The sequence below is a fragment of the Cryptomeria japonica genome, chromosome 1 (assembly GCF_030272615.1).
Source record: "Cryptomeria japonica chromosome 1, Sugi_1.0, whole genome shotgun sequence".
Classification (NCBI taxonomy): domain Eukaryota; kingdom Viridiplantae; phylum Streptophyta; class Pinopsida; order Cupressales; family Cupressaceae; genus Cryptomeria; species Cryptomeria japonica.
In genome coordinates, this window is record NC_081405.1 from 172,624,767 (window position 1) to 172,637,720 (window position 12,954).

General features: G+C 34.5%; 1 protein-coding gene across 1 annotated transcript; it reads right to left on the reverse strand.

The window, feature by feature from the left end:
• Window positions 1-241: 241 nt before the first annotated feature.
• Window positions 242-10,805, reverse strand: LOC131036062 (nucleosome assembly protein 1;4). The gene is made up of 13 exons (XM_057967856.1): window positions 10,513-10,805; window positions 4,464-4,507; window positions 4,257-4,352; window positions 2,562-2,654; window positions 2,347-2,434; window positions 2,135-2,196; window positions 1,852-1,977; window positions 1,678-1,736; window positions 1,406-1,583; window positions 1,228-1,271; window positions 938-1,136; window positions 771-791; window positions 242-677 (listed from the first exon to the last, which is right to left on the reverse strand). Exons 1-13 carry the CDS (start codon window positions 10,595-10,597, stop codon window positions 609-611), a joined length of 1,164 nt encoding a protein of 387 aa, XP_057823839.1. The 5' UTR covers window positions 10,598-10,805; the 3' UTR covers window positions 242-608.
• Between the last annotated feature and the right edge of the window lie 2,149 nt (window positions 10,806-12,954).

The window sequence follows — 12,954 nt, forward strand, 5'->3', positions numbered from 1 at the left end:
TTATGGAGGTACGAATTTTTTTTTCGACAATTAATTAAATTTTAAATGTCCCGCCTAAGGAACCAAGTCATCTAATCCTCTCACTAGAAACAAAACTGTGACATTTCATGATGCAATGATCATTTTAAAGAAGATTCCCAAGAACTTAGCACAATCTGCCCTTCAAGGTCGGTTATTAACACTTGATGCACTCAACTTGATGACTGTATTCTTTACCGTGCACATTTAAAAAACTCCAAGGTTCCACAAAACTGGTAAATGTATGTATCAATCTATTATATATCACGGGGCAAAATTTTGAAGTGAAAGTCCAAGATTAGACTAGCCCAAGCCCTAAAAAATAAATACACTAAAAATTTTGATGAATGTCCAGATTTCCTACTAACAAAACTGTAATGTCTACAAAGTGGCTTAACCAAATCGTAACAAATTGAATTACAAAGCATAAGCTTGAAAACATCTCAAGCCTAACAAATTAACTAACAATGGATGCTCTAATTTCCAACTTGACAAATTCTCCCAGTTGCATAAACATTCCAAATCAACCTTTCAATACCAGACTCAAATCGGGATCAGACATAACTAACACATGGAACACCATAACTTTTCTATTGTTGTTTGCACTCTGGAGGCTGCTCTCCAGGAGGACCACCACCTCTTTGTACAATACCCCCTTTCTGAGAAAGGTGAAACAAACCATCAGCGCTGCTCATATTTAAACAGCAACTTAAAAAGCAACAAAAAGAAAAAATTAATAAGACAACTTTTACCTTGGCTGCAGATGGGCGAGACTGCAAAATTCCAGGCAAGAAAGATATATGAGGAACTCATCATGAATATCAAAACAAACTTATGAAACTACATACCTGTACATGCATAATGTAAATACTGAATATGAACAGAGAAACATTGAAACATTACAGACAGAACACCATACCTTTCTTCGCTTATCTTCCACTTCATCATCCTCTTCCTCATCATCATCATCATCTTCCTCATCCTCGTCATCATCTTCCTCATCCTCATCATCATCATCTGATTCTCCTTCATCACCATCATCAAATTCATCCAGTTGGCAAGCCTCTCCAGTAAACCAAGACACTGCATGGGGAATTATTTTGTCCCTGATAGTTGAGCTGCAAACAAGAATATTACAGATGTTAAGTACATAGTTTTGTTGAGAGTCGGCAAGGTGACAAAATATTAGAAGTGGGTAAAAAGTCGCACCCAATGTCATAGTCCTGCTCCATCAGATCTTGAAGCTGCTCAGCCTGCACAAAAATCCAAAGAAAATATACCATTGAACTGACGGATGTCAAAAAAGGCAGGCCCCAATTGTCCCTTCACTAAACATCGACCTAGGTACAGTTCTCAAAATCAAAGTGCATTACCACAGAACACTTACAGTCTCTTCATCAATGTTTTCATCATCCTCTGGAACTTGTGGTGGATCAAAGAAGTTGAAAAAGCTCTCACATTGTTCAGTTTTTGTCACAGGCTTAACATTCTTTGCTCCTTTCTTTGGCTTCTTCTTCATAAGCTTCTTTGTCAAGCATTTTCCTGGGTGCCACTCAATCTCCGTCCTTCAAAATTACAAAATGAGCATATTCCAGTTAAGTATTTTGGGATTCAATGCCAAAATCTATGTGCTTGTCTTAATCAGATGGATAATCTTACCCTATTGCACGCTCCAAAATAGGCTCATCATCATCAATCATGTGGTAGGTCTTCGTCAACTACAGAAAAGCAATTTCTGAGTAAATAAATAAAAATATACCAAACAAGCATCGCCACACAAGATGCACAATCCAAGTAAATATAAAGCATGCACTTCACAAGTTATTTCCTTACCACTGAATTCTTGAAGTAAGGGTTTGTATCAAAGTAAAAATCAAGCTTGAAACCTTTTGGATCTTCTATTCTACACCACTTGATATCCCTTAGATACTTCAGAGCACCTTCATCTCGGTCAGTTATCTGAATAACAACGAAAAAACATATCATATTTAATACAATTGCAGCAATAGGTCACAAAACTACTGGAGTAACTCGCAACCTTAAACCTCATTGAATCATGCAGTAGATAAAAAATGCATTATTTTACAAGGTGGAACAAGGAAAACTAGAATCTCACCTGCACGGCAAGCACCTCATTTGTCTTCATAGCAGTCAGCCAAAACTCAGGAACTCCTTTCTCTGTAGGAAAAGAATAAAGTCAAAAAAGAAAGAATAATCTTAAAAAAACAATATTACTCAAGCTGCAACAAATTTCCCTTACGGTTATCTATAAAAGATAGTCCACACTTCATCATCCATGAAACCACAAATCTACAGAGTTCTTCTCACCTTCTTCCTTATTTTCTTCAGTTGAATTTTCATTCTGGGACTCATCCTTAGTTTCAACATCCACTATGCCATTAACAATTTCATATCTCTGGAAAGCAATTAAATGATGGTCATTAACAACATGCTTCAGAAGATCACAACATGCATTACAAAATCATAACAAACAATATAAAAGACTGATATAATTCTGAAATTTACAAAAAACCAAAATGTACCTTAGAATATAGTGGTTCATACAACTTCTGATATTTAGCTTCCAGAGCAGCTCTCTCCTCGAAGAACTTAGCTTCAAGTTCATCATGTTTGCTCTGAATCACAAAACATTTCAAGGAAAAACTGTCAAGAGAAATTTAAGGGGCAAAAACTTCTAAAACTCTTCTTGTAAATAGGATACAGCAAGATTGACCTGCATTTTACCATATAGACTTCGACCTAGTTCAAAAACAAGCAGCTGTAAATAGTATTTATATCTGTTTAACAAATCAACTGCGGACTGCTTCAATCTAGAGTCCAGCTAATATGTGCTTTGAACAAAGAATCCTATGCACTTGTATAATCAGATGACTGCTCTATCTAAACTCTGAGGAGTGGTTAAAGGGTAAGAGCTTCATTTTTATACAAATATACGCCATATAAGTTTCAGTGCTTAACTAGGATGTTTTCTTCCTAATATCACAGTAAGCAGCTGCCAAATAGTAAGTATGATACAAAATATTTGGTTTATAAATGTTTTTACTTACTAATTGTCAAACAAAAACAGCCCAGGAACAAAATTGTTTTGACAGGACTTCTAAATCCCAATTCCATATTTTGATTTTTATATTTTCAAATCAAACATCAGAAAAGAAACAGGTTTCAGATTCTAATAGATCTATATAAATTACTACTTAGTTCCAAATGAGTAGATAAAAAGCCCTTCATTATAACAAAACGTATTGCACAAAAAACAGAAAAGATATAATTGAAGGGAAGGATGTACAATTGATTGTTTTGAAAACTCCAAAATCTGAAAGTCACTTAGAACCAGTTATGGAGCCTAAATATTGCATCTTCCCTGATATGGACCTTCAAACCAGACAACCTTTGAGCACTAACTCTATCTCAATCTTGATATTTATATGCCTGCCATTGAAAGTCTATTCGCAAACTTTGTCCTAGTAAAAAATTATGGTCATTGGAAGTGTCCAGTGCAATATTTAGGCATTGTCTAGGCACTCTGTATGGTATTAAAAACAGAGTGAAGTACTGATCGGTCAATCCATGCACCAAGGAACTCATACTTCTTGGCCATATAAGGTGAATTCTAAACTGTAATCAACAAGGGCCTAAATTTGGTTCTTTAATCTATTGCATTGGTATGAATGCACATTATTAGAGTAATGCTATTTCAAGAGGCAGAAAAGATGAAAAAACGTAGTAGTAATATATAATTTCAATTCACCTTTAACATGTAATAGGGCTACTATACTTAATCGGTATTTCACTTCAATTCAAAGTACTTTGGTTTCAGATGGATAATATTCATCTTGCCTCATCACCAACCACAAAATCCACCATCTACAACTTTCTCTGTAGATTTAATCTAGAGAAATGACTCTGTTTGATCTCAACTGTGGGATTCAAACAAAGGAGGGCACTCTAGTGTGCACTGAAAGATTACTTTGCCTAAGGGAGAAATTGGACTACTAAAAGGTTTTGGTATTAATGTGATTTTTCGAAATTTGCAGAAATATCTCCAAAGTGGCAAGAATATTGTTCTGCAACTTGATTATTGTTTTCCATTCATCATTTTGTCAACATCTTGTGTTTGGATATGGCACACAATTGGCCTCTTTTAAGCAGCCACAAAAAACAGAAAAATGAATAATTGAAGGCAACGTAATGCTTTACTCCTCAATACTGAAACCCACCTGAAGTTCTTTAAGAGACAGCACTCTCTTCTTTACCACAGGAGAGAGAGAATCAAAAATATCTGATTGCTGCCCAGCTAGGTGCTGCAACTTATCCTGCAGCCAAGCCAAACTAAAATTCAGAGGTTGAATTGCATAATATTAAATAGCACCTCTTCAGTTTAGTTAATGATATATTTTGAAATGCAGTTCGCAATTGAAATATACCTTCAAAGCATTAACCAGACCAGCACGATCCTCAGCACTTAGAGCTGAAACAACAAAAAAAGATGACGAAGCAAATTGAGCAAAAGCAGAATAATCTCAATAATTTGTTGTGGCAGCATAAAATTTGTTACAGATAGTGTAACATATACAGTAAAGACACATCATTTGCCATTAAAATGATTATTAGAATAGGAACATGCAAGCAGCTTAACACAGAAAATTCATTGCTACTAAGCCTATGTTGCTGGGTTCTGCACGTGGAAGATTTAGCTTTCAAAGATGCATGAATCTTGTAATTTATTTCAAGTTCTAAACATTTTTATCAAAAAGTAAAAATTTTAAGGTTTTTTTTAAACTTTACATACATAATCTAGGGGGTGTATTGCCAATTTGTTTTTGTTTTTTCTACATTGTAAGGTTGTAATTTTTTTTGTTCTGTTATATTCATACAAAATGGCTAGTATTTCTAATTCAACTACCCCACATGTTTAGAGATCATTTAGATTTGACACATCACCTCTTTTGTGACACTTAAGTTTATAACCATGAAAGAACTACTTGATAAAAATGGGTGTCATCATTGGCATTGTAAGTAATGTAGATGAGTATAAGCGCTTGTATAGTTGAGTGAAAGCTCACCTATGCGCTACCACCGACTTAAAATAAAAATTTGCCAGGGTAAAATCAAAAAAGGTTGCGAAGCAACATTAATGAGATAAACTAAACGACGAGGGGATGCTAATATGGTAAAAAATATATCAAAAAGGAGAATACATCCACTTTCCAAGAAAGAATCATAGAAACCTCCTATTGCCTTCACACAACTAGCTAACCCATCCTTTCATGCCTCATCTTCCCGATCCTATTGCCTTCACACAACTGGCTAAACCCATCCTTTCATGCCTCCATCTTCTCGAGAAATGAATACCTCCTTTCTCTCATAAAAGAGGCCCATTGGAGAAGGCCTTATAACAAGGCAAGGGAAGTTGCAGATGAAAGCATTGCTCATTGCATTTATGGCAATGAGCTTCTTTTCAACCTTGTTAGATCACCATATCGCCAAAATATAGTGATGGTGATTGCCAATGCATCTATTGATTACATTAATCCAAACTATGAAAGTTGTGCACTACCTTATTGGCCAAAGAGAAAGCTTCACAAAGACATCATTGAGAGCAACCAAAGATTCATGGCCCAAAATATGTGTCGATCATTTCTGATGGATTTATTGCAAAAATATATCACTAGTCAATGTCATTGAAATATCCCCTTTAGGGGTGATATTTTTTAAGGTAGTATATTGTGAAGGGCAAGTTACGGTGCAAATTTTATTGCAATATTCTCATACAATCCATTGAGATAGTGGACCTTAAAAGCATTGTACAAGCCATATCAGACAACGCTAAAAATTGTAGAGCAAATGATTCAATAGTGGAAAATACAGCTACTCATATTTTTTGGACATCATGTGTTGTCCACTCACTCAACTTGATATTGCAAAAGATTCACACAAAAATCAAATGGATCAAAAAAATCTACATAACAAAGAAAATTCAAATGATTGTGACAAATCATCATATGTCTCAACCCATCTTCAAGACCTTTGACTTGTAGTTTTTTAAGTTAATTTAAATATTATTATTTTAGTTTTTTTAATTTTATATATGTGAAATGCCATCTACTTTTTAATATTTTTATTTGTTGTTATTTAATACACCATGTTAAGTTGTCAAGTGTTGATTTGCATCATACGCAAACACCAAGCACTATGGTCATCAACACTCTTTAAAGTGTATGGAGGCAATCAAACACCTAAAAAACCCAAAATATTAGAGCATTGTTCCTAGATGATATGTAGTGGGCTCATGTAAACATGTTTGAATTTCACTAGTTGCATCATCAACATGATTACGTGTTAGATATAGATTGCACATGGAAGGGTGAAACTTATGATATGAACTCCAAGGGAAAAAAAAAAACATTACAGAAGACAAGGATCATGACCACACAAAAGCTTTTCAAAAGGATCCAAAAAACCATTTTTTGACCATTAAAACAAAACGACCACACCCTTGCATCTCCCAGTATCTATTTTTTCTCTAAACTATTAAAGCTAAAAGATACTTCCTCTGGTTAGGAAGATGGTATCATATGGAGATTAAGAGGTTGTTGGCTACAAGATTGGTTTCAAAAGAATATGTAAATATACAAAGTGTTGTCTTCGGTGACTTTGGCCACTTCACATCTTCAAAGAACCATAACGTTTGTGCACTTCAAAACAAGTATAGGAAAGATTCTAATGAATGGTAGCTTATACTGTGTGTGTGCGTGTGTGTGTACGTTTGTGCTCTTCAAAACAAGTATAGGAAAGATTCTAATGAATGGTGGCTTATACTCTGTGTGCACACGCACGTGCGTGGGCGTTTTTGTGTGTGTGTGTGTGTGTTTTGTGATTGTAGAGATGTTGCGCCCACTCAACAAGTTGCTAGATCTTCTTCAACTGAACAAAATTGGAGTACATACTCTATCCGCTTGATTAAGCACAAACAATTAGATGAAGAAAAGGTTGAGGATTTGGTCATTGTGCACTACAACTTACGCCTCTTATGTGAAAAAAAAACTAATTGGCTAACTCCCAACTGTGTCAACTTACAAACTATAGTTGAACAACTTGTTGAAGTCTAGATGAGGAATCTTCTGCATATGACATACTCTAGCGGTAGTGTGAGTGGCACTACAAGCTGTTTGTGGTTCAAATGAAATTGAACTAAATGCTAACTATGGTGAATGCTAACTATGGTGCTACCAATGTAGAGCGATATTAAAGATATTATTTATTACTGTAATTTTCATTTGGTATTGACATTTGACAAAACACTAAATTATCATATTGTGAATTTATGAGGATCTTACTTTTTGCCAGTTATGAGGTATTTAAATATTTCATTTATTGCCAATTATTAATATTACTGTTTTGAACCTTTTATAATTTTTTAAATTTTAATATATAGCATACAAACTTGCAAACATACCCAAGGAAAAAAATATTGTACCAATGTACCATGTATGAAGATGAACAACTTAGCGTAAACCAAATACTTCAAAAGTCATGCAAAAAGTTGGGGCTTGTTGCAAAACTAGATGGATCATAATTAGAAGCAGCTGTAGCAAAATCTAGAAAGTCTCCACTTATAAGAGACATTAAACACAACAGATTCTTTGACTGAATCAAAACTACATTGTTCTCAACCATAGAAGGCATTGTCCTCAAAACAATTGGCTTTTCCCTTCAATCCTTCAAATAATTTTAACTTTCCAATATCGTTTTGAAAAAGTAAACATTGGGAATCCCAAGGCATTTGAGTTATCCAACAAATAAATTAATCACCTCCATCTATAAATTTGTATAATTTGCTATGTACTCAAGCCATTTATCATGCAGAGCAACAATTACTCTCAACCACTAACCTTATAATACCATTTCAGAACCACTGTACTTAAACTCTCAACCACTAACCTTATAATACTATTTCAGAACCACTGAACTTAAAATACCATTTCAGAAACACTGACTGTTTGAGATTTGAAACAAGATCTGTTAATAATCACAAACTTAAACGCTTTTCAAATTCATGCACAATAGTGTTGATAAGTTTTCAAATATCATCTTGACTTTCCGGCTTGGTGGACACACATGCACAGTGAACTTTAATCATTTCTGCTCTGATAACCATATAGCTAGATTCATTCCACCAATTATCCAAAAGAAACTATCAATCAAGTGCACATAGTTATGGAAGCCAAACCTATATTAAGAATTTAGGCTCAGAAAGACATTAACCTTCAAAGAATAGAGATTGGAACCCAAATCATAAGCTCTATAAAAGCAACTTTTACCTACAAATCAAGACCTTCAATTTTATTATTGCATTAAGTCTTCGATAAGACTAATAAGGATGTGGAAAGAAAGACAAACCAATGCCAAAAGAACAAAACTGCCGCTAACCTTAGCCTTCAAAATCATTTAAATCCAAAGTTTGAGCGAGTGGCAAGAGCCAGTGTTAAAGTTAAGCTTACACACCAAAATTTTGTTTTCTAGACTTTATACAAACTAAGACTATAGAGTAGATTGAAATTCAACAAAATACACAAGCTCTCATTTCACCAAAAAAGCTATTTGCTTTTAGGTGCAAAAAGCCAGTCTTTAGTTTTACAGTCTAAAAACTGTTCAATAGAAGCGTCGCTAATGAAACATTTTAGGGCTGCTAATTGGAATCTTAACTATGCACCCTCAACTTGAAGGGGAGCTAGTCTCTCCTGCCACCTGAGCGTTTAAAAAGAAGCAAGTGAACAATCTCAACACTTGCATCTGACATCCATTGTCTTATTTCACATAGATGAGATGTTTTGAGAACACGTCAATCTGAAGAGGTTGATAGCTACCCTAATTCTCATTCAGATGACAATAAAAATCCAATAACATTCAAAATCCATTGAACTCCAGCACTACGCTCATGACTCCTCAGATCTAAAGTACACGTAATTGCAATGCCTTCAAATATTAAAGTCCCTATTAACATTATGTTTCGGAAGTCACTATTAAAGCATACTTTACTAAATTCACTTCAGCATACCAGAGCTAGAGATAATAATATCTGTTAACAATCAAAGGCAATAAAAAAAGTCTGTCTTCTTACTATCACTAGTAGAATTTAGATAGTCCAGAATACAGCGTAACTAACTAGAAATCACCAATCACCTAAATGGTATTATAGTGTGATACCCCGGCAATATTTTACCCACAAACTACTATTGTGGCTATTGTTCCAAAAATCATTTTCTACAGCAATAAAAATTGTTAACGACTTACAAAATCTTATTTACGTCTGCACAAATAGCAAACACAGGAACCAAACAATAAACAGAATCCCAGTCAATTCTTTTTAAGAAAAAATAGATAAGGAGCTAATCTTCTTATGTTTACTTTGAGGTTATACATAGATAAATCATATAAATGCAGTTCCGATATTGCTGAGATCAACCATAGAAATCAAACAATCCAAGTGCTAGAAAAAATATCAAAAGAAAAGTAAAAAGTAACTATAAACAGCACCAGTTGATGTAAGAAACGGCCAAAAAACTAAATGAAGGCTATGATTGATTGAATCATAATATTTCCATTCATTGGGGCTAGAATAATTGTTTCGAGTCTGGAAAGCATTGGACTCCTAGCCGACCTAACAAAAGTTTCTGAAACAAAAATGGGTCAAATTAAAAGGCCCATAAAAGAATCAAAATCACCCAAAATTTTATCAAGATGACGGAAGATCACATACTTTGCAGGGATGCATCGCCACCCAAAACCAAAGTTGTTACAGAGGAATTTTTCAATTAAACTATCATTTCTACGATTTTGAGGAAGCTTCTCGGCGTCATTCTCGCCCGCTACAGTTGTTCCATTCGCATATCATTTCTAAGACTTTGGGCAGGCTTGTAGGTGACCCCCTCACCCATTGCCATGTTATGCCATCTTCCGATAGACGACTTGATGGAGCGTACTAGCTGGTGGCGACGCTTGGCCTTAACTATACGAAAAGCGTATTCCTATTGCCTCTGACACATAACAGGTCATATGCAGAACGATCACAGAGAGAGACACAAAGAAGTAAAAAGAACACGACAGTTTGGAAGCTCCCAAAGACCGGAGAACCTAACCAAGACCAGGGGAAGGAACAAACTTATTTTAAAATATTGACAGAAAACCCTAAAATGAAGAAGAATAAGGATAAAGCAAGCACCGCATATTGAAAACATTTCATAACAATCATCGGCGGAGAGCACAAATTCCGCCGATGCTGTCAGTTATAAAGTTAACCTAACCATGAGCCAGAACCTTGGAGTCGAACAAGATTTTTTTTATTTTTTGGGGGGAATAAACTTCCATAACAGACGCCGCATAAAGAAAGGGGAAGACGAAAAGGTTTTCGTACACCGGCAAAACTTTCTAAAAGCTCGAAAAAATTCATACGAATAGCAAAGGTTGGGCTACCTGCGGAACCTGTAGGCAAGGCCGCGCCGAGATCCGCCATGTTGTAAGGGGAGAGCTGATCTTCTGAGCCTCCTTGTTTACTCATGCTTTTATTTGCTCTGCGGCGACGTCGCTGCGCTTCGAACTCGAGACGTGCAAGCGCGGTTGTGCAAAACGCTACGCTCAAAAAAAACACACAAAGCAGGAAACCCTGACCGTGCGTTGTGTGTGGATGGAGGCAAGCGAGCGTGTAAGGGTTTTGAATGGAGTACAACACCACATTTATTTATTTGATGCTTCGCAAAATTCCACTTTCAATAATTATTATAAAAAATATGTATATATTTATTTTCATCTAATTTCGCGTCATGCGTTAAGGCATGATAGCTGCCCTTGTCATTGTCTTCCCGCCAACACGTCGGTCCTAATTTCTTAGTTGTATCATGCGTTAGAGATTAAGTCGTCCGCTCTTTTAATCCCTCTCAATGTAATTTCCTGTATCTTGTAACATGGGGAAAATTGCATACAATGGATTGGTTCCCACTATTTATGGTAGTTTGAGTGAAGAAATGGTATTTGAGTAAATGTATGTTTATTATTATTTTATACATTGTCATTGTCTTACACCTAATTAGAAAATTTGGACATAGTTTTTGTTGAATTTTATGTTTTGAGGTATATTTTAATTAAAATGATTTTTTATGCTGTCAAAAGTTTATGTCTTCTTTTCAACATTGATTATCGCTCTTCTTGTTCTTTCTTATGTCAGTGTCAGTGTTCCTCGAAGAGATCAGATTTGTATTGCCTTATTTCTCTTCAACTGGATTGTTTTATGATGTTGTTGTTGTTGGTTTTAAGTTCATTTGCAATGGTTATACTTGTTGCTTTGTTTGTTAAGTTCTCACCTTGAGAGCCTATTAATTGTTCTCATGGATATATGGCTACAAGGTTTGTTTTGTTGACTTGTTACCATCTTGATAGTTTATTGATTGTCTTTTTATTGTAACTCTCTTTCATTCTATCAATATAAAAAAAAATAAGTTTATAAATGATATATTGTTGTGTGAGTTTAACTCGTGATTTTATCTTATTGTCACTCATTCTCATGAATTTATATTTGGTCTTTAGATCTTTCATCCATCGTTGTAGACCAAATTTGTTAGTGTGAAATTAACTCAAGACATTAATGTGATCACATATATGAATCTTGAACATTTAATTTCAAATTTTAACCTTGTTGATTATCTCCTTCTAGTTGTTGTCAGCCAACTACTATCTATTTATGTTGATATATGTATTATCTTGTCATATTTAAAGGTATTCATTTTTTCATTTGAAATCAAGTTGGATTAACCTAAGACATGCTAGGAAATTGGAGAATTGACCAAAGTCATTTTTTAGGTTGTCTATATCTAAACCTTAACTTTTAAATTCAAATTTTAAAATAAGGCATTGTCAACTCCCTATTACTAGTGAATGTAAGCCAACCTAATGCAATTTTGTGTTGATTTGTGTGTTACATTATCATATTTAAGACATTTATTGATTCATTTAACATCATGTTAGAATAACCTAGGGCATGTTATGAGATTCAAGAATAATTAGAGAGAATTCATGGTAGCATTATCAAACCATACATCATCTTAGGCATCCTTGTATGTGTGTTTGTTGTCACGAACTTGCTTCATAGTTGTTTAATCAATCCTCTTAGGGACTTGACTAAGGAGAAAATGATCCTCACTTAGCAAGCTCCCAAATAGTGTTTGTAAACAACAATCCTCGTGTTTACCAATAAAATTCATCGTGGCTAACTAGAATCAAATAGGAAATCATGAATCCTGTCTAAAGAATTCTAATAAATATCAATGAAAGTAAGCATTCAAAACAACGAGGTTATTAAATAAATAAATCAAAACCCCTTATTGCACAGATGCAAATTGCTTCCATTGTTCTTATCTTCCTTGAGTAATGTTGGCTTTTAGATATTGCAAGATGGCACAAAGATTCGAAGTTCGTGATTGTTGAAAATGGAGAATTGATGCTAAATTTATAGATTTTTTGAGAAGATTGATTGAGAGATGGAACTCAAGTGAGCTAAAAAAGCTTATTTTTAGTTGAATTGTTGACTGAGAGGTGGAACTCAATTGATTGAATTGATGACTGGATAGATTGAATAGAAAATAGAATAGATTGATTAGTTAACAGAGTTAACTGGGGAGTTGATTGATTGAATGCTTTTTAGAAAAAAGCTAATTGAGAGATGGAAATAGAGACTAGAGAGATAACTTATTTAATTAATCAATTGATTGAATTGATCAATTAGTTATTAATTTAGCATGTGTTGTGGGATTTTTTATTTAAATTCAATTCTAATTTGCATGTAAATTGAACTTGATTTAGAAATTCAATTTGATTTTTGCATGTCTTTGATTTAGCTTTTCGAAATCGTGAAATTGAATGCAC

What these genes read in the sequence shown, in the direction of transcription:
- LOC131036062 (XM_057967856.1), bottom strand. Translation starts at nt 10,597, where the DNA reads ATGAGTAAACAAGGAGGCTCAGAAGATCAGCTCTCCCCTTACAACATG. An exon ending in GTCTGGTTAATGCTTTGAAG is followed by an intron (nt 4,353 to 4,463) that starts GTATATTTCAAT and finishes GCTTGGCTGCAG; the next exon opens with GATAAGTTGCAGCACCTAGC. An exon ending in GAGCAGGACTATGACATTGG is followed by an intron (nt 1,137 to 1,227) that starts GTGCGACTTTTT and finishes TCTTGTTTGCAG; the next exon opens with CTCAACTATCAGGGACAAAA.